This window comes from Idiotropiscis lumnitzeri, chromosome 11 (assembly GCF_059441095.1).
Source record: "Idiotropiscis lumnitzeri isolate Australia: NSW breed Sydney's pygmy pipehorse chromosome 11, RoL_Ilum_1.0, whole genome shotgun sequence".
Taxonomy (NCBI): domain Eukaryota; kingdom Metazoa; phylum Chordata; class Actinopteri; order Syngnathiformes; family Syngnathidae; genus Idiotropiscis; species Idiotropiscis lumnitzeri.
The window spans coordinates 16,958,351-16,979,065 of record NC_142401.1 but is presented as its reverse complement, the minus strand read 5'-3'; the positions used below and the strand labels follow the sequence as shown (position 1 = coordinate 16,979,065).

The window sequence follows — 20,715 nt, the reverse complement described above, 5'->3', positions numbered from 1 at the left end:
CTGTGCCTACTATCAAATACTGATTTTATGTCTTAGAATTTAAAACCAAGTTCAAAGTAAAATTCAATTCAACTCGTCTACAGTGTTGAACACGCTCCATCTTTGTTGCTTTTCTATTAACCGGAAAACGACCCAGAAGTACATAGCGCGTATTGGGAAAAAAAAAAAAGTTTTATCTCGCAATCTGTGCGAGGGAACGCAAAGGTTTATTGGCTTTCTTCTTCCATGTCACTTTATTGGGGCATTGTACATTATTAATATGCGATGCGTGAGTGTACAAACTCCCTTTTTACTCTTTTTTTTCCTCTTGAGAGAGCGAGAGAGAGAGAGAGAGAGAGAGAGCAAGAGACAGAGAGAGAATTGAATAATCTGTATATATTATTGATATAACCTATCAATTTTGTTTTACATATACACATTGTTGCTGTAGGAACGGATTTCCGTCACATACTGAAGACCGTTTTGTTCTGTTTTGCTAATGACCAAAAAATCGGCTTCATACGGCGTTCTAATATGACACTTTAATGGTTTATCACTGCCAGAAAATAGTGGGAGATTGTCATAACTGTGAATGAAGACATCACAACAACATTCCTACTGTTGTTCTGTTGTAGCTGCCGTTGTTCATGTCCTCTCTGCAAACAAACACACAGAAAGAGAATTGTTTTAATTAAGTTACACAAACAGCTGAGAATTTATCGTTTATAGAGGAATTACATTTTTGGGTTTTTAGTTTTATCCCTCCTAAATGCGTTAAACACATATAAAAAGACTAAAACACATTTTTGAAACACATTGTTAACATATTTGATTTTTTTTTTCAATCTCGATAGGTGCTGTGTGCTGTGGGTACCCCTAGATGGCAGTAATGCCAGTGACCTGCAGTGAGTCAGATAGAAAAATATGGAACCAAAATAGAAGATGAGCCGATATTTCAATTTTAACCTTCATTGAAACATCTGTGTGTTTCACAAGACAGGGACGCTATGTTTCATCCATCCATTATCCAAGCTGCTTAAAATGGAACTAAAGTTTTTTGTTTTTTTTATCTGAGAACGCATGATGTTACCAGCAGTATTTCAGAGCCCACAAGTCCATGAAAATACCACAAGACTGCTACAAATGCTAATTATTTGTTATACTTACTGACTTTTTGCTACATTTATTTTTCAATGCTGTACAGTTGTGGTACCATGACTTGCAAGTTTAATTTGTTTTGTGACCCAGATTATACCTGAATTTAATCTAACATTATATTAAATATTTATTTTTATTTATTGATGGGCGGCACGGTGGGTGACTGGTTAGCATGATCGCCTCACAGTGCGGAGGTCGTGGGTTCGATTCCGGCTCCTGCCTAACTATGTGGAGTTTGCATGTTCTCCCCGTGCCTGCGTGGGTTTTGTCCGGGTACTCCGGTTTCCTCCCACATTCCAAAAACATGCATGGCAGGTTGATTGGACACTCTAAATTGCCCCTAGGTATGAGTGTGAGCGCAGATGGTTGTTTGTCTATGTATGCCCTGCGATTGGCTGGCAACCAGTTCAGGGTGTACCCCGCCTGCTGCCCGAGGACAGCTGGGATAGGCTCAGCACCCCCCCCCCGACCCTTGTGAGGATAAGTGGTTCAGAAAATGGCTGGATGGATGAAATGTATTAAAATCTGTCATCATCCACACCACTAAACCTGTTCAAGGTCATGGGGGGTGCTAAAGCCTATCCTAGCTCACTACCGGCAGATGGTGCGCCACACCTCAACTGGTATTCAGCCAGTCTCAGTCACACACAGACACCATCATTGAGTGGGATCCGATACCACGCTGCCCGCACACAAGGCAGACTCCAGCACTTCACATCATATACAAGATGAGTAAAACTCAATTAAAGTGTAGATGGTTTTATGAATACTATACTGTAGTAGTCATATGTTGGATGTATACCTTTAAGAGGCTCCATATTTTTTTTCCACTTTAGTGGATTGGCGGCGCATCGGATACTCTGAATTCTTGAGCATGCGATGCCTTGCAACTTGAAATACTCAAGATAAAGTTTCACCATATTTATGTTAATGTAAAAAGCAGTAATCACTTAAAAAAAATTGTTACAAAGCGCAGTGTATATTACAGATTTTGGCCGTGTAGACACGTTTCACAAAAAAACCTGCGCTATGGTGGTGCTTCGTTATTGTAGGTAAAGTGCAATATAGAGGATAGTATACCAATGTATAATATGGTGTTTACCTCTGACATTCAGAATCATGGAGCACTCAGCAGACCCCAGCTGGTTCTGGACAGCAACTTTGTATATGCCGCTGTCATCCGGGCCCACCCTCAGGATAAGCAGGGAGCAGACACCATAAACGTTGGTGGTGTAGTAGTTGCTGTTGACGCTCAGGTCCTCGTCGTTGTGGTACCAAGCCACGTGGGGCGCCGGCTCGCCCTTGACCGCGCAGCTCATGTGACACTCATAGCCTTCTGGAGGTGCGTGGCGCCTCAATGGTGTGATGAATGACGGTTTTGACGCTAAGTCCACAGATTTTCTCGGTGGTACATTCACCTTGAACTTTTCTGTAGTGCAAAGACAAAATGACAAAGAAAGTTTTCGTACTGATGACTTTGAAACTCCAGGGAAATCTAAAAAAATTTAAGGCTGTCCTGATGTTTTACAATATAGAATTTGGACACTTTCAAATGAGTATAATTGGTCCATAGAATAGATGGATGGATGTGATGTAGTTCATTGGATCTGGGTTACCTCTTTCCTTTTTAATTTCAAACGCTGGTGACACAGATGGCGCCGAAAAGCCCATGTCATTTTTAGCAAACACCCTGAAATGATACTGTCGCCCAGGCACAATGTCCACAACAGTAAACTTGTTGTTAAAGAGCTTCTCTGCCACCGTCTTCCAAGTGTGCTTGAAGGAGTCACGCTTGGAAATGACATAGTGCAGCCTGTCATCCTTGGTCTCATCTGGAGAGGGCTCCCAGGACAAAGTGACCGTTCCTGGAACGTTTTGCTCCAGCTCCACAGGGCCTGGTGGTTTGGGGTCATCTAGAATTTTTGATTGAGTAGTGAAGCAATGCAGATTTCGGATTAAATTATCTTTTGTCTGATGTGCTGATATTTACCTGTTACCCTGACTTCCACGTTGAAGCTCTCTTGGCCGACGAGATTCTTGACAATAACAGTGTAAACTCCAGAGTCGGAGCGCTCAGATGTAGGGATCAACATTTGAGAAGCTTTATCCGAGTTGGTGACTGTTACATGCTTTGGGACTAAAATACCGTCTTTATACCAGGAGACCTCTGGAAAGGGTGATGCCTGTTGGACAAACATTCTTTTTAAAATGCTCAAAAAACTACAAATCCAGCAAGATTTGTAGTAGTTCTTTTACAGTACCTCGAAGGGGATGTAGAGGCGAACAGTGTTTCCTGATCTCACAACCACAAAGTTCTTCAAGTTGCGTTGCTTGAACTTCGGATGTACTTCAGGCATGAAAATAAAATTGCAGTTTCATGTCAGTTTAAATGGAATACTTGCTCGTCACCTTTTAAAATAAACTGTATTTTACAGTTGGGTGAATGTCAGCTTTTTTTTCTCACCTGAAGCGCAGCAGTTTGAACCTAATTTCTATCTCACTGTGCTGGAATGGATTCAACCACTGAGCAGAAGTACCACTTGTTTTGAATCCCGCAATTTGAATACGAAACCAGATGTGCAATGTGTATCACAGTGAGAACATACGCAACTGGAACAAAATGAATTTTGTCTTACTACGTGAGTGTCATGCTGTCAAAATGTTACCCAGTTTTCTCAACCTCCAGACTTATTGTTGCTGCAGATAAGGTCTAAAAGACTTGAGAAGATTGAACTGTGATTCTCATGACGAATATTGCGACATTGATTCATCTAATGATGCAATGACACTAATGGGAGTGTCAGCGTTTGCAAAAATACATCTTTAACCAATATTTTATACAAAATGTAAGATTTGTGTCCATGTATTCTCCATATTTTTTTTTTAAAGTGATTTCACTGCTTCAAACGGAGGCTGAGGGCTTCCCGATTAAGGCCTGAAATTCACATTATAATATTAGTTGAATCTCGTCACAGTAATGGTGAATGTAAAAGTCCAAAAATCACATGGAAGTATTTCTGAATGGATTATTTACATTTACATGTGAAAGGTAAATATTTTCTGTTCAGTGTCATAAAGTATCTTCTCTCTGCTTCTCTTCCAAGTTTAATATTTTCATGTAAACAGGTCTGCTTTTTGTTTCATGTAATTAAATAATTTCAATAAAAAAAACAAAAAAAATGCAGTGTAGTCCCTGAGCGGAGCTAAATTGAGAGAGTGTAAGAGGGTAGTTTTGAGACCTATTCTTGTGTATAATACTCATTTGCTGTTTATATCTGGTTGTTTCCAGCATAACGCGGTTGGAGACAACCTTCTGTGAAAAGTGTACTGTACACCTATGCGCTTATTTTGGTCATTCACGACTCTACATTACCCATTAGTTTAGCGACTAGCATTAGCTTCTCCATCTTCTTATGTTCTCTCTTGTTGCATTCATGGGCTACATCCCATTCGCCTTTAGTGACAGCGAGACTTGTTAGAAGTGTATCTTATTTGCTGCCACAGATTAGTTACTTAGAAAAGTGGGTCGCAACTGTGCTACTTGTAGCTGCTGCCCATTGCATAGCAAGTTAGCTTCGCCCTGGGGTGGGTAAGTCCGGTCCTTGTGGATGTTTCATATGTCTCCCTGCTCCAACACACCTGATTCAATTGAATCAATAGTGTTTGTCATCAATGTCATCTATCAAATGTGTTCTTACCAGGAGGGGGCATTGCAATGATGTGATTATCAAAGCCTTGAGGTTCTCCATCGCTTCCATAATTAGTAGCAATGACTCTCACCCAGTAGGCAGCCATGGCCTTCAAGCCATGCACAGTGTAGGTGGTAGTAGTAATTGGGATGGCATTGCAGCGGGTCCATTCAGGGCTTTCTATGGGTCTGATCTCCACGTAGTACCCTTGGGCTTCATCCTGCGACCCTTTCACTTCCTTTGGTTTAGACCAAGCCAGTGACAAGGTCATGTAGTCACTGGATGTCACTCTGAGGTCCTTGACTTTGCCTGGGGGTTCTTCAATGACAGTAATAGCGAGTTAAGGAGACTTTAAACATGTTAAGTAAAAAAGTAGGATTCTAGTTTTAAAAGCCATGAGAGTAAGATGGCGACTGCATACTCATGGGATCTCTTGCAATTATGGTGTCGCTGGGATTGCTTGGATCCCCTGGACCCGATAGGTTGATTGCTGACACCCTGAATTCATATGCTGCCCCCTCAAAGACGTCTTTCACCTCATACTTGGGGTCTAGGGGAAATGTTTTTATTATTGACTGATTGTAGCCCATTAAATAAGTTACATACCCTTTATTGGTCCTCCTTGGTTTACAAGGCTCCAGTAATTAGTTCCTTTCTTTCTTTTTTCCAAATTATAGCCCACTATTTTGGACCCTCCCGTGTTGCACGGAGCACACCATGCCAGACTAATGCACTCTTTACAGACAGAGTCCACTTTAGGTGCTGAAGGGGTTCCTGAATAACCTGTAACAAAAAGCTTTATTGAGTTTTAACTGGTCAGAGAAGTGGCCAAGGCCCATATTAAAGACGTACGTAACACTCCGGCTGGAATGTCATCTGTCTGCAGACAGTCACTAACACCCTCTGAGTTTCTGGCTCTGATCCGATAGCAGTATCTCCTTCCAGGTTCCACATTAGTGTCTTTGTAAACAGTAGTGCTGCCGTTGATCTCCCCAAGATTGGACCATTTGTTACGTCCAACTTGCTGGCGTTCTATGATGTAGTTTGAGACTGGACATCCGCCGTTATCCTTTGGTGGTTTCCATTTGAACGCAACAGATGTCAGAGCACTCTCCATAATGTCCACAGGTCCTTGTGGCGGTGTGGGTTTGTCTGTAGACGGAATCATTATTGTGCTACCGTCACCTTACATTTACCATATTATAGGTCCCTTTGACTCACCCATGACTATAAGTTTGGAAATTGCTTCTGTTGTACCAAATTCGTTCTTTATTTTTATTTTGACCTCGCCACTGTCTTTCCTTCGGCATTTTGCAAGACGTAGTTTGCTCTCGGTGGCTGATTTTTCAATCCTCACATTGAGGCCAGGAAAAAGCTCATCGTTGTCCTTGTTCCACTGAATTTTCTTCGGATCTCCATCCGAGAATTGAAGCTTCCATTCAGCAGTCTCGCCTGCTTTTACAGTCACTGGCTTTATGAATTTTGCGAGGGAACTGGCGTCAATCTTTGGTGGATCTTTACAGTGAAAGGGAAAGATGTTTTATGAGATTCTTTGACTCCCAAAAAAGGATTTAGTTGTGTGCAGTGTACTTTTAATTCTAACCTTGAATATTCAATGTGGCTTCTGATTTACATCCATCTGCCTCAAAGCGATACACAGCCAAATCCCCTTTTTTGCAGCTGTCAATTATCAATTTGTGAGAGGCTCCATCTTTGATAATCCTGACTCCGTCCTCATTGGTGAGCTGGTCAAATGAAAATTAATTACTCTTAATATTTTCATGAGGCAGTAAATCGTATTTTATACTACAATGTTACTCACCAGTTTCCCATCTTTGTACCACTTTCCCTCAGCGTCAGTGCTTAATTTACAAAATAGCTCTACCCGTCCACCAGTAATAGCTTTGGTATCTGATAACCCACTGATAAACTTAACACCTTGATCTGCAAGAGAAAGAATCAGGAAAAGCTAAAGAATAATGTAAATAAAATGCATATGTACAGTCCTCTACGAACTACCACATTTTAGTATTGGATTGCCATTGAAAAAAATATCTGCACCTTTTGCTGTATCGGACACTGCAGGGCCTGTTCGTAATCGCCTTCTGCCTGCATCAACCTTCAGGCTTTCATCTTGTCCGGCGTCCACGAGGTTGTTATTGTCCTTGCCTTTTCCCTCACCATGGCCCCCATCAGTTTTCTTCCCGCTAGACACATCTTTTTCCTCTACGTCTTCTGTCTCCACTTGTAGTTTCTGCTCCAAAGCCAATTTCGTCAGGTCATCCTGATGCTCAGATTTCTTGGGCTGAAGGCCTTTATGGGCATTTGGATCAGCTAAATTAAGATTGAAACAAAGATGTAGGGATGTTGGGATTGAGTGTCGTCATAAAGTGGAAATGCTGAATTTTCATTAGACATCAACGATATTTCCATTAGAGATGTCCTGATCTGATCACGGGCTTGTCAATCAGGACCGCTCATGTAATTTTCATCTGAACAGGATTGTTTGAAAAAGACGGACTTTTTAAAATGTTTTTTTAATGGAACTGACTTAATGATGTAAACTAGGTCCTTATTGATGCAAATAAAAACAGTCAAATGAATATACATTGCCGTAGATTGTAGCGTTCCTTTATTATGCGATTCCGGGGCGCCTAAACACGAACAGTTTAGCAAAGACATGTTTCCAAATGGCATGGCCCCGCTCTGCTTAGCCTGTCCTGGCCTCTGGTGCTTTTGAATTTAAACAAACACCAATCAATTGAGTTGGGATTGGAGTGGGATCAGATGAATTGAGCAAGCCTCCTCTGCACACTCGCTGTGTGGGGGTTCTGCCACAGAAATTCTCCACTAGCCGAGTATCCTCCACTCTGCTCTGGAGTACAAATATTTTAATTTTATACATGCGGGAGTTGACCCGGTTAGGGACGATTAAAAGTACAGACGAAAACCCTCTTCCGCTCTTGCTTAGTCCGTCCTTTTTAAGAAACAATTTTTGTCCCCCATACTCTGTCCCCAAAATGGCCGCCTGTCCGTCCAACGGGACAAAATTCCCATCTTTGCCAATTTGTATGGGCCTGAATTGGCCAAAATTAAATTATCCAGAAATCAATGTAAGTAAATGTGAAATTTTGTAACAATCACTATTTTTCAATAAATTCAATATTTGCTGTTTTATAATCCAAAACATGTGAAGAGTGACTTAATCGATGCTTTTCACCAACAATATACCTGTATAAAAATGGTTGAAGAGTTAAACTATATTATACGTAATCATATTACTACTTGTGACTGTGTTGAGAGGCTTCACTTGTTGTATAATAATCAAGAAGGATTTTAAGAACTTTTCTGTTGGCCAGTAAATATGAGATTTGAAAATTAAATTCTTAAATTTAAATTCAATTGATGAGAGGATAGAGCTGGTTATAGATAAGCGGCGTCCCACCAACGACGTAGCCGCATGGAGTCATTATACTGTACATTGAATTAAGACATGCTTCTAAATAATGATGCACTGCACTGTAAATGTGTTATTTGATGTGGAACAAATTATCTATGTTAATGTGTGTGTGTGTTCCTTATTTTTAATGCATAGCCAATGTATTAGATCGAACTCGGCATCAGTCGATACTCAAAACCCAGTGACTCACACAAATAAACTAATTCTTGTAAATTAAATGTCCCACCTTCCACTGCAAGAGATGCATTGCACGACACAGTGCCCGCAATTGCATAATATGCTCCGTTATCAGCCTCATCACAGTTTTTAATTGTTAACGTATGGATCAGTTTGTCTTCAGACACGCTTATCTCATATTTGTCGCCATGTTCAAGTGACGAGTTGGCCGTTGACCACGTTATTCTGTTGAGGGGTGTTGACAAGACACATTGAAAAGAGGCGTCTTTGTTTTCCAGGGCCTTCACGTTATTAATCTTGTTTGCAAACGCCACTGCAGGCACTGTGGGCAGAGGAAGCACATAGGCGGAGGAGATGCAGAACATTGTTGCACTGATAGCTTTTCGTTACTGATAAATTTCCACAATGGGAATTGCATACCTTGGAACTCAGTAGTAAGAACGGTTACGTCTCCAACATCAACCTGATACAAACCAGCATCTTCTGGCTGAGGATCTTTGATGGTGAAGCAATACTTGTTTCCACGTTTCTGCAGACTATGCTTTGAGTTTCCGTTGTTTCCATATGGGACTATGGAACCGTTCTTGTCAAGCAAAGTGGTCATGTATGAATAATTACTCTTTATTGTGAATTTGGCTGCACTCATCACTCACCTTGTACAGATAAATAGTGCTGTTAGGATCCAGTAAGTCCATTTCGAGGCTGTATTCCGCCTTTCCGTTAGGTTTCACTTCAATTTGTTTCACATTTCTGAGATTTTTAACAACCTTGAGGAGGAAGAACATGTTTTAAATTGGTTGATAATAGACATAGACTATTGTTACAATTCAGCACCTTAGCCTGTTCCTCTTCCCTTTCCTTTTTCATCTGATTCAATCTTTTCAGCATCCAGCGGAAGTCTGTAACCCCAAAGTCCAAGCATATTCGTTCATAGTTCTTCTTTGGTGCACTGAGGAGCAATTCCAAGAGTTTAGGATCAATTTCTCCCTCTTTCTGTGGGGGCAGTTGTTTTTTCTTGGTGACGACAACGCTGGACAAAAAAGAATGGGATGGTTTAGGGCCAACTGCTTACAATTAATTTACAATTTGTTTCAAACCTACGTTTTCTTGAGCATCGATCTGAAATCTTGTTGCGCTTCCTCCTTTGCTGAAAGATAACCATTGACAAGTAAAAACTGCAAAGCACCGAACCAAAGCCACCTTTGGCGTATTAGTTGTAATGTAAACCTTAAATTCTAGTATTGACCTTTGTCTCCGAACTTGAGTATGCAAAGCTCTTTTGACAGTTTCTGAATTGTCAATACTGTGTCTCACCTTTGATAACAGTGAGGGGGGCGGAGCAAACAGCTGTTCCATATTCATTGGTCGCACAGCATGTGTACGTGTCGGCAAGGTCTGCTTTTGTTTTTGGTAACTGCATGCAGAGTAAATCATTAATATAGATTATTCAATAAAAGTCCGCTCCAGAAGGTTCGGAATGGCAAGGTCAATTCCTTTGTTTTTGTTGTTTATTGAAGACACTTGGTTTTCAGACCAAAAGAGATGTACAAGACAAAATTTCAGCATTTATTTCTTGTGTTATACAACATTTATGTTTGAAGCCAACCACTTTTTCAATGGAGCAATAGTATTGGAACAGACATTATTTGATTAACAAGAATAGCAACTAATATTTGGTGGCTTAACCCTAACTTGCAATAACAAGCTACAAGCCACTGACTTGACCAGACTCATTCTCTAATGCATTCTTATGTTGAAATTATTTTCCAGTCCTTTATTGCCAAGCCTCTTTCAGTTCTTTGTTATTTTTCGGGTTCCCCTCCCCCATGCTTCACAGTGGAGCTTGTGTTTTGGAAGATAAGTAGATCCTTTCTTTCTCCATTATTTGGCTTTTCGATGACTTTGATTGAAGCTCATCTTGGTCTCATCAGTCCAAAAACCAAATGAACTATGTACTTGTTTGAAAAATCCAATCTGGTCCAAAATACACAAGCTCATCTGTGGTGGTGGTGGAGGGGATGTCTTGTGGTTGCATGGCTGCTTCGGGATGGGCTCAGTAGTCTTAATTGACGATGTAAATCATGATGGCTGCTGCAGAATGTATTCTGAAGTCGACAAAGTTGGCAATTTACAGAAAAATGCATCCAAATTAATTGGGGGAAGCTTTAAAATGCAACAAAATTATGACCCAAAATACACTGCCAACTCAACAAATGATTTCATTGGGAGGAGGGGAAGGTCTTATAAGGACTGACCAATTCAATCCTTAAATCAATAGAGCATTTTACCCAAAGAGGAGACTGGAGCGAGAAACACCCAGAAACAAACAAGAACTGAAGGTGGCTACAGAAAAGGCCCTGAAAAGCATTTCAACCAAATAATGCAACAGTCAGGTAAAGCCAATGGGTGTCTGGCTTAATAGAGTTGTTATAAATAAATGATATGCCACCAAATATAAAATGTTATTCACTTTAAGTTAATTTAATAATTAATTCCATTCCAACTTTTTTTTCCACTTGAAAAGTGGGTGGCTTTACACAAAATGTGCTTTCTGTCATTTAGATGAAAATACCACAAAATAAAGGCTGGAATTCTGAACTTTAGTCTCACATTAATCATTTGGTCTGAAATCCAAATGTCTTCAGTAGAACTGACCATGCCATTCCAATACTTTTGGAGGGGACAATACTCTGTACTGTACATGATTGTCTGTAATTATGTGCATTTTAAATACAATGCCATATTTTGCGTGGGTTGCAAAATGTATACTTTCATATCTCACCTCAAGGATGTGTTCTTTCAATTTTTCATTATGTTTAATCTTGTATGTCGCTGTGTCATTGACATCACCCTTCGTTCGTCCCCATGTGACACTCGGTGCTGGCTCGCCACTGACGATTGCTTTGAAAAAAGCTCTTCTCCCTTTCGGAAAAATAAGGATGTGATGTACTGTGCCCCGAAAAGTGGTTATAGTGTTATTTTTTTCCATTTTCACTTGTTTCTTTACCTTCATTTACAGTCATACCCATCGGCTTCCGGGCAAAGTCAGGTGTGGATTTTCCGGCCGGAACAATCCGGACGGTCTGAGTAATCGTGACGCCCTGCACCTTGGACTTCCTTGGGATCGCCACTATCAGACAAAGATTAGTCGAAGTTCAATCAAACCAATACATTTGAGTCTATAAAGCAATGCAGTCATTGAATCGGTTAAACCAAATCCGATTATCCTAACCCTGTCAATTTCAGGCATTGTCACTGATAACTATAAGGCATTCAGCCATTTTTGATTGCAGTTATATTGTAATTACACAAGATGGCGCCTTTTACTTGCTGATCTTGTGAACAATACCAGTTGGACAGTATTACAGCACTTTTGTCCAAAAGGCAACAAGTGTGCACTACAGGTATAAGATTTAGTAGGATGAAAAGAATGAGCTGAGTAAGTTATGTGTCAGTTGTAAACTATAGTTGAAACTTTTACAACATTTATGAGCCAGTGCATTTGATTGTATTTTTAGATACCATCATTTATTTCTCAGAAGCTTACACTTTGCAGTTGGCACAAAACGACTGAGAGGCGTTTATGTTAAACGGCGATGTGAGACAGAATCGAGTCATTTGACTATATGAAGATTACTCAACGCAAGCTTCATACAGCAGGTGTTGAAATAAACACCATCTGTTGCTGTATGAGGGAAGGCGTCATACTTTATAGCCGCTTCATTCATTGGCACCTAAACTTTGCCAATGGCTTAGTCATTGTAAAATGATATTTAATTGATAACAGTCATATCACATATATAAGCCATCTGAATAAAGAAATAAGGGCGTTAAACATGTCATTTAGTTAATGTTTCAGGCTTTTTGGTTGTTGGAACCTTGGACCTTGTTTATAAATAAATAAATTATTTTCATATAAGAAATGGTGTTAAGCAAATTCAACTCTCACCATAAAACCTTTAATAACAGTTGAGGTTTTATAGTGCATTGGTAGCATTTTATTTATTTATCATTGTTGTTCTCTTTTTAATAGTGATTCAACTTGACAAGGTGTATCGCAGTTCTGGTGTTCGGTCCCAGTGGCCCTTCTACTTTCAACTCTGTTGACTTTGGCCCCCTGGCATCTTATCTAAAGCCAACAGTCTTGAACTTGGGTATTAAATTTGACAGTGATTTGAAATTAGATCTGCAAATCAGCACTGTTGTTTGCTCCATCTTCTTTCATCTTAGGCAGCCGGCTAAAGTGAAGCCCTTTCTTTCACAGCAGCACTTAGAAACAGTAATCCATGCCTTTGTTACATCTCGGCTAGATTATTGGAATGCACTTTACTTTGGAGTCAGCCAGTCCTCCCTCAAGCGCCTCCAACTGGTCCAAAAGGCTGCTGCTCGTCTTTTAACTGGAGCTCGGAAGACGGATCACATCACCCCAATCTTGGCCTCTCTTCACTGGCTCCCAGTTCACTTTAGAGTTCGCTTTAAGATTCTGTTTGTGTTCAAAGCTTTAAATGGCCTCACCCCAGCGTACCTCTCCGAGCTCCTCCACCCCTACGCACCTGCCCGCTGCCTCAGGTCTGCGGACCAAATGCTGCTGGAGGTGCCGAGGACTAAGCGCAGCCTCAGGGGGGATCGTGTCTCTTCGGTTGCCGGTCCTTCCCTATGGAATGACCTCCCATTGAATGTTAGACAAACCCCCGTTCTGTCCACTTTTGAAACTCATTTAAAGATACATTTTTATACTTTAGCTTTTGACTCGTCATGAGACTGCCGCTGTTCTGCTGTTCTTCTGGTATCTATTGTATATGTCTTTATGTGTTTTAGTTGGTGTTCTAATTTCCCTCTAATTTATATACAACATATGGAAAGCGCTTTGTTACAGCTCCAGCTGTTGTGAAATGCGTAATATAAATAAAGTTGTATTGTGTTGTAAGTAATTTGGGACTTGCTTCAAATTGGAAGGTGGGGTCTTGAAGTTTCTAATATATTATAACTCCCGCATGTGAAACTTGCACTAATCGAACTGGACCACATGCATGTTCCGTTATATGTGAACACGGCCTTATTTTCTGTTGTACTTTTTGACGTTGTCACATTCACTCATCATGCCGAGGAGGCAGGTGCTAATGCTAATAATGACATGTCCATTGGGCGTCTTTGTCGACAATGCAGAGTGACGGGAGAAAAAAGGTGGCTCCATTCAGCAGTACAAAACGAGCGAAATTGCTTTGACAATGTGAAGACGCATCGCCAAAGTGAACTTCAAAGAGAAAACAGAAACCCCTGCTCTCTCTGAAGTCACACATTAACGCGCACATCCCAAGGTTGTCTTATTATTTTACCATTACCATTGAGAGTTTGTGCGAGATTACACGTTCATCATCACATTTTCCGGCTGCGGCTCGCCCCCCGTCAGAGGGCATACGCGTTGAATATTCATCAAATTCAATGCGTCATCTCTCCAGGGGGTGCTAACTGCTGCTGTGCACTTATATCATTCGAATGCAGGCAGGACTTGCGGTAAGCGTGTTCCTCGAGCGCTGATTCACACTAATCCAAAGTCTGCCAGGACGGCGGCCGCTCGTTTAGTTCTGCATACCAAACGCTATTCTTTTGATTTGGACTTCCAGCGGGCTCATGAAGCCGTGAGAATTGGTTGGCTGTATCAAGCTGATATCCACATCATGCTGAGACACTACTAATGCAGGCATCTGGAGTCAATTTTCTATCTGAATGTTGACTTGTCAGTGAAATATGGTCTAATTTTCTACCTTTAGGATAAAACAGAATGGAATAAAATTGGGAAATAAGGAAAAATAAGTTGCAGAAGTTTAGGTGTTATTCAAAGAATTATGCTGTGATTTTTAATGAGCAGAGCTGGGCAGTCCGTCCCCGGGGCGGACTGGTCCGGCCCTCCAGCCTGGCCAGATGCCCATTTTTGAGGCAGGGGGCGGGCCTGACAATTTTGAAAAAAAGGGTTAGATTAACAAAAGCCGGAGGTTGATTTTAGTCCGGCCCACGAATTGGCCCTCCTTCGCATGATGAACCTACTCGCGAATTGGGCAAACGACAAAAATTGCCTGTTTGTGTATGAAGAGACGTGAGACAGCAGAGTGGCAAAAAAGGGTCACATGCCCAGCTCTGTCAATGAAATCTATTCAACTATATTAATTGATCTTAAAGACATTGGTCAGATTCCTCATGCTAACAGTAACACAAGTAGAAGCAACACAGACTAAATTCCCTGCAGTGAAACTTTCATATTAGGACAATCCAAAATCATCGGTGTTGTTCAAAGGTGGCAAGGGATGGCAGCTGGCAACTTTTATCAAATGTCTTACCACCCCAGTTGTTGCCCTACTATTGGTAATTAATATATCAATACTAAATTCAAAAGTGTATCATACACGGTTCTTATATTGTCTCCATGTTTATAACAAGTATGTTTAGCATTTACTTCTACTATATTACCCCACCCCCTCTTTCAAGAATAACTGGTTGCGTCCTACCGCTTCACATAATAAAATTTTAAGTGCATTTTATCTTGACCATCCCAGGCACTGCACAGGCAGTCAGGTAAACCATAATATTCTGTATTTATAGTTGCTCTAGTCCAGTGCTTCTCAATATCTTATTTTCTGTTATGTCCCCCCTAGCAAGAAGAAAACAATTTTCGCCCCCACCCCACCACCCACTCTCCGCCGCAAGTATAAATAATAGCATTTTCGTTGCAAAACAAACCTACACCGATGAGTTAGTACTCGCTGCTGCGCCCAATGGGCAATGAGAGCGCCACTGCCATCTAGTGAAGTGGATGTGCAATTACACATTAATTGTAGTAGGTTACGGTGGGGGAAAAAAAGCATGTTCCCCAGGGTCACACGTGCCCCACTCATCACCCAGGGGGGCCCGCTTCACTATTTGAGAAGCACTGCTCTAGTCTATGTTTAATATTTTGAAATGGTCTGTCAAGTGTGACAATTTATGTGAAGTACGAGTCAGCGGCAGTATTTTTAGATACAGGGGCTTTGTTGAGGCGCGTGGCAGCACTATCTGGTTTACATCAAGACTTGTTCCCAGGCTACACGAGACAATATTTTGAAACATTACATTGTAATCGTCGAAGGTTTACAACGATACACTCACATTTATTTTACAACAAAAGCATACACTGTTTGGATTTTGTGACATGCCAAAGCACAAACACATGTGCTCTCTCTCCACCCCCCACCCCTCATACATACTTGCGAGAAGTGGCGCATTCACAAACTCTTAAACACAAGTACTCAAAGTAACAGAACATGACATATTTGTCACAACCACTCCAACACATCACAAAAAAAAATAGATAACCATGTTCATTACAACATACTGTATTGTTATAGTGCGAAATAAATAAAAAATAATAATTAAAAAAATATATATTTCTTTCATGGTGCATACCACGTGTTTATTTTCTTGATCAATTAAATGCTTTTAAATTATACAATACATACTACTGAAGTAAAGCATCATGTTTTGGATAAATAAAGATGACATCAAATAAAAAACAGTACAAGTATTTCAGTTTTCTGTAGCACTGCATCTTCATTTAAAAAAATGCTTGATAGCCGAGAGAAGTGAAATATGCTTACAAATATTTCTTTTTGTATTTATAAAAACTGTCATAGTATTTATCTGACAAGTATTGTGTAAACAGTGGTTGTCGGTTCCATTTGAAAAAGCGTAGCTGAAAATGTCAAGGCCACCGTATCGCCTTCTTTTGCAATTGCATCATCTTTTTTATACATGCCAGGAATGCTGCTTCAAGTTCCAAAGTTTTATTCAAATTGAATAAACTATCATCTTTATTTTTAGTTTGTACATACTTTTAAGAATTCAGGCTCTAAGATAATGGTGGTTATGTAAGAGCAGCTGCTTGCTGGTGCGATATGCTGAAATTTACAGATGACCCGATTAATGCAACTACTATCAGACTAGTCGACTAACAAAATAATTGTTTGTGGCAGCTTTAGTTGAGAATTGGACACATACTGGGCTCGTGCTCAACAATAAGGTATGTTATTCATATGACGTGTATAAAACTTAATGGTGAATGCCTAAAATCAAATTATTTTTGAAATGTGTGTGCATTTGTGTGTTTTTCTGTTGTTTGTAAGTAAGTAAGTAAGTAAGTTTGTAATTTTGCGTTCGTGATGTGTGCTGTGTTTATCATGTTGGAACTTTAATTGGGTCTTAATCTCACTGCTGATATTGTTATTGATATCTGTTACGGTGTGAGATATTGATAGTCACCAGCAAATCATGTGAGATTTAGTTTTTCTTTGACTTTTCCTTTTCTGCCACAACACAAGGGTATCAGTGATGACAAAAACGAGTAATTTTACTGTATCTTATTTGTAGTACACATTGGTAGATTACCCTTTGTACTGTATGATGCTAAAATGATTCTTAAGGCATAATTCAATATTTTAATTTTTTTTTTTTTTTTTCCAATGCTGTCATATATTCTATGTGCTCCCACACGTCCAAACACAGTATTATTATTTTTGTGGAACAATAATTAAGCAGAATGATCCCGCCATTTTTATCCATCTCAGGAGGCTGCCATTTATTTCCTGGACTGGCACCTGGTGTTGACTGAAATTGACATCAAAGCGCCCACGGGCTCACCTTCCATGCGTCTCGTGAACAAAACCAGAAAACAGGTGAGCTGCGACAGGCCCTGCTTTAAAGATGTTTTGTGCTGTTAATTACGGGTTTTTGATGGCGTCCGAATTAGAATGAAAATGTTCAATTTAGAACAACCTGCATGTTTGATTGTTGACCTTTGCAGGTTTGAGTGCTTTTTATTCTTTCTCAGCATTGGGAATTTCCATTCAATGTACTGAACTCTAAAATACAGGCAGGAAACCTTACCCTTTCGTGGCTCCTTCATTTGTGAACTCATTGCCTCAGTGTATCTGTGAACCAAAATGAAACAAATCATCAAATGTGCGTAACATAGGAACACAAGCTGTCCTCAGGTTCCGCGCTACTCCACCTATGCCGTTTCAACTTTATGGCGGCCAAGTCTTATCAGCCATTTTAGGTTCTCATTGCAGGCAAATGAGACCCAGATCGGATTTTTTTTTTGCCCGTATACAACCTGCATCATATGACAGATGAACAACTCGATTCTGAATATTTGAAGTCCGTCCTGGGTTGCTTTCATAAGTGTTCCCGAACCCCATTTACTTCTGTAAACACATACGTGAGCTTGTATCTTCTTCTTACAACGTTAATTCCAATTCCCGTGGGAATTCAGGTTACGTCACCAGCGTAGGTACAGAGCTCATTTGTAACCCGAGGACCGCCTGTAATATATTTGGACCAATCATTTTATTAATTGATTTGTTTTATATATTGAATCACACAACTCAAAATACCTCAAGGAGTGAAAAACAGCTGAAAGAAACTCTAAGACACTGTCTACGAGCAACAAAAAAACTAAACTAATCTTACGAAACGTGAACATTCTATAACCATGGGGGTCCTAAAAACGGGGTCATGGGCCACAAACGTTTGTGAGGCCACGCCTTATGGAGGTTGTGCCATCTTTATGTATCACATGTGTCAGGCTATAATATTAGCTTGTCAAAGCGGGGTATGCCTAAACTCACCAGGGTGCCGTAAATGTGGAATGTGAAACCCCACTGACCGGACCACCAAGATCCCTTGGAGTCAAATGGCTGCTCCAGGGGAGTGAAGCAAACATAGGCTAGGAGCTGACTGTCTTCATTAAACAGTTATGCCAGTGCATATTTATTTTATGACACCATTTTACATTCCCTTCTTTTGGGTCACGTCGTTGCCGACCACCAGCAGGAGAAAAAGACGATTCACGAGACAATATTTTACATAAAGTAAGATAAATGGGCTGAGTCCTCAAGCTGTATCACTATATCGTAAAATAATTGACTTTTAACGTCATAATTCCAAAGTTTTCACAGGAAAAAAATATCCCTCAAAGGTCAAAGAAATGTGGTGTTCATATCCGCAAAGTTTGAATACAGCCAACTGGATACTGAACACAATGTGTACAATTTAGGATTTCGACTATTTTATTGATTTCAAACTTGTTTTGAGTGCCAGTGTTGATGTGCTTCACCTTTGACTTGAGGAGTTTCAGTTTCCAAAGCAATTTTTTTTTCTTTGGATAAGAATGTAATTAGCTCTGTCATTACTATGGCCTGTTGGCAATCTTCATTTTAATTGAACAGACCATAATAAGCAGTAGTTAATGAAAATGGATACAATCAGGATTTTCTTTTCTTAAATAGATGGGAATTGAAAATCATCTTTAAGATTATTTAGGTCTCCTTGATATATTTAAGTGAATTGAACTCAAGTAAAGATTTGATAACGGTCGTTTTACATGAATGTTAACAATCGAGCCTGAATTTAAAAAGAAAGCTTGAAAAAGTTGCTCTGCCATTTATAAATCATGGGGAACAACTCACTAAAATAAACCACGATTCAATCAAAAATATCTGTCTAAAGTGGTGAAAAAAAAAGACGTCATGCTTGCAGTTAAGATGTTTTGTTTACTTAGACTGCATTAGACATGCATTGAATGGTTATTTTATTCTCGTCAGAAAAACCAGTGACTAAATAAAATATTCAAAAAAAAATCCCACATCTGTTCTTGCAAAATCACCCAATGCATTTCTGTCTGTCGGTTTAATATTTATTAGCATTAATTTTAAGATATTCTCCAAATATTTCACTTAGAATAAGAATTCATCATGACTTACTGTCAACGCTTGGCTGGCTTTGTTGTCCCGTCCGATGGCCTGTCTATTTACTTGTCTTTATCTAACATCAAGGGCGATGGTGCCCCTTTTTGTTGGGCAATATAAGGCTGGAAGCCCTTCGTGGTTGGTAAAAAGCCTTTTTACAGCAGTAGTGAAGGGCGGTGGTTCATTTTGTGCACCCCAATGAAAGTGATAGCCTCACTGGAAACATAATCTTGACTTAATCTGCTATTGGCCACATTCGAACAATATATACTGTTAACGATGACAAAATGAAACCTCTGTTGACAGGAGTATTAGAATTTGGACAACCGATTGATGACATTTGGCAGTAATGTCGTTCATGGATTTGAGCGGCATAGTCCTCTGATGCCTACGCCAAGGAGAGGCGTTCACTCTCTCCAGTAACTTCCCACAAAGCGTTGATCTTGAGTGTTCCTGATTGCATTCTTGCAGTGTCCTTGTAATGCAATCTTTCTACTTAGGATTTTAATGGCTGATAATCATTAACATGAGACATTTAGTCACACTCAAAAGTGCCCATGAAAAATCTCACAGCATCCGCTTTCTGCCTGGCGGGTCATGCGGCGTTAAAAAAAGATGACAACTCATTGGGTGCAAATGTGTTGTGCACGACTGGGGGTTCATATTGTCTGGGGTCAGGCTCTTCCGGAATGGTCACCTAGATATCAAAAGGTACTACATGGCTAAAGTAAAAGCCCTAATGTCTGCAGCACAGTCTCTCTATGACCAGGAAAGAAATTAATGTTTAGACTGTCCGGTTGCTCCATTTAAAGTTCATATGATAGATACTGTGCAAAACAGTATTTAGCATCTGTAATCAAAGAGGGTCTAATGGTCACTTTACTGCTGTGTTAAATATGGAAAGGCAATGAAAAATGGCCGGACAGTTCTTATGCCTCAATAATACCCGTGTCAAGTGTCCAGCAACATAAAAATATAAGAGTATGTTGTAAGCACCTGTTGAATTTTGTCAATTAAGAATACAGTGGAATGTCCCTTAAATCATACAATCTTGATGACATGTGAGAGAAAAAATGCTTTCAAAGTCTTGCAGATGTTGGAGGAGGTTGAAGCAAAGTCCTGACAGACCTTCATATGTCTCGGTAGACTACAGCACTTGGTGGAAGCCCATTTCACTGGACTACCAAAGATCTCAGAAGACGTCCTTATATCTAGCACTTATTGAGCATCGAATGGAGTAATGCTACGTGTGTGTATTTCTGTGTTTATCTATTTGAAAGTGATGCCAATTTGACGTCACGCTCCACCCACATAACAAAGAAGTTTAAATTTAGGTTGACCCATCCGTCTAAAAGTTGTGCATCCATTTGGTGCTCAGTTGAATTCACCCAAAGTTGCTGTTTCAACGCAAATGGACGACTTTCTGCGCCATCTTATGTAAGGGTCCTTCAGACTTTATGTAAATGTCCTTGCCTGG

At 40.1% G+C, this 20,715-nt stretch overlaps 1 protein-coding gene and 1 long non-coding RNA gene across 5 annotated transcripts in view; one reads left to right on the top strand and one right to left on the bottom strand.

The window, feature by feature from the left end:
* The window catches only part of LOC148327710 (uncharacterized), a 30,254-nt gene that overhangs the window by 1,468 nt on the left and 8,071 nt on the right, over positions 1-20,715 (top strand). For all 4 annotated transcript variants that reach the window (XR_015845755.1, XR_015845756.1, XR_015845757.1 and 1 more), the window contains one exon: positions 17,058-17,165. This is a non-coding gene — a long non-coding RNA (uncharacterized LOC148327710). The remainder of the gene's footprint in view (positions 1-17,057; positions 17,166-20,715) is intronic.
* On the bottom strand, positions 504-14,168 carry LOC148327711 (immunoglobulin-like and fibronectin type III domain-containing protein 1). Its single transcript, XM_088308804.1, has 22 exons — positions 14,057-14,168; positions 11,471-11,593; positions 11,246-11,385; positions 9,778-9,877; positions 9,565-9,610; positions 9,298-9,493; positions 9,117-9,230; positions 8,884-9,046; positions 8,513-8,785; positions 6,888-7,160; positions 6,649-6,770; positions 6,430-6,571; positions 6,048-6,341; positions 5,679-5,978; positions 5,433-5,609; positions 5,248-5,376; positions 4,836-5,144; positions 3,399-3,484; positions 3,128-3,320; positions 2,754-3,050; positions 2,240-2,566; positions 504-635 (listed from the first exon to the last, which is right to left on the bottom strand). Exons 1-22 carry the CDS (start codon positions 14,166-14,168, stop codon positions 625-627), a joined length of 3,927 nt encoding a protein of 1,308 aa, XP_088164930.1. The 3' UTR covers positions 504-624.

What these genes read in the sequence shown, in the direction of transcription:
- LOC148327711 (XM_088308804.1), bottom strand. Translation starts at nt 14,168, where the DNA reads ATGCCTGCATTAGTAGTGTCTCAGCATGATGTGGATATCAGCTTGATA. An exon ending in GGGTATGACTGTAAATGAAG is followed by an intron (nt 11,386 to 11,470) that starts GTAAAGAAACAA and finishes TTTTTCCGAAAG; the next exon opens with GGAGAAGAGCTTTTTTCAAA. An exon ending in CCAAGGAGGACCAATAAAGG is followed by an intron (nt 5,377 to 5,432) that starts GTATGTAACTTA and finishes CATTTCCCCTAG; the next exon opens with ACCCCAAGTATGAGGTGAAA.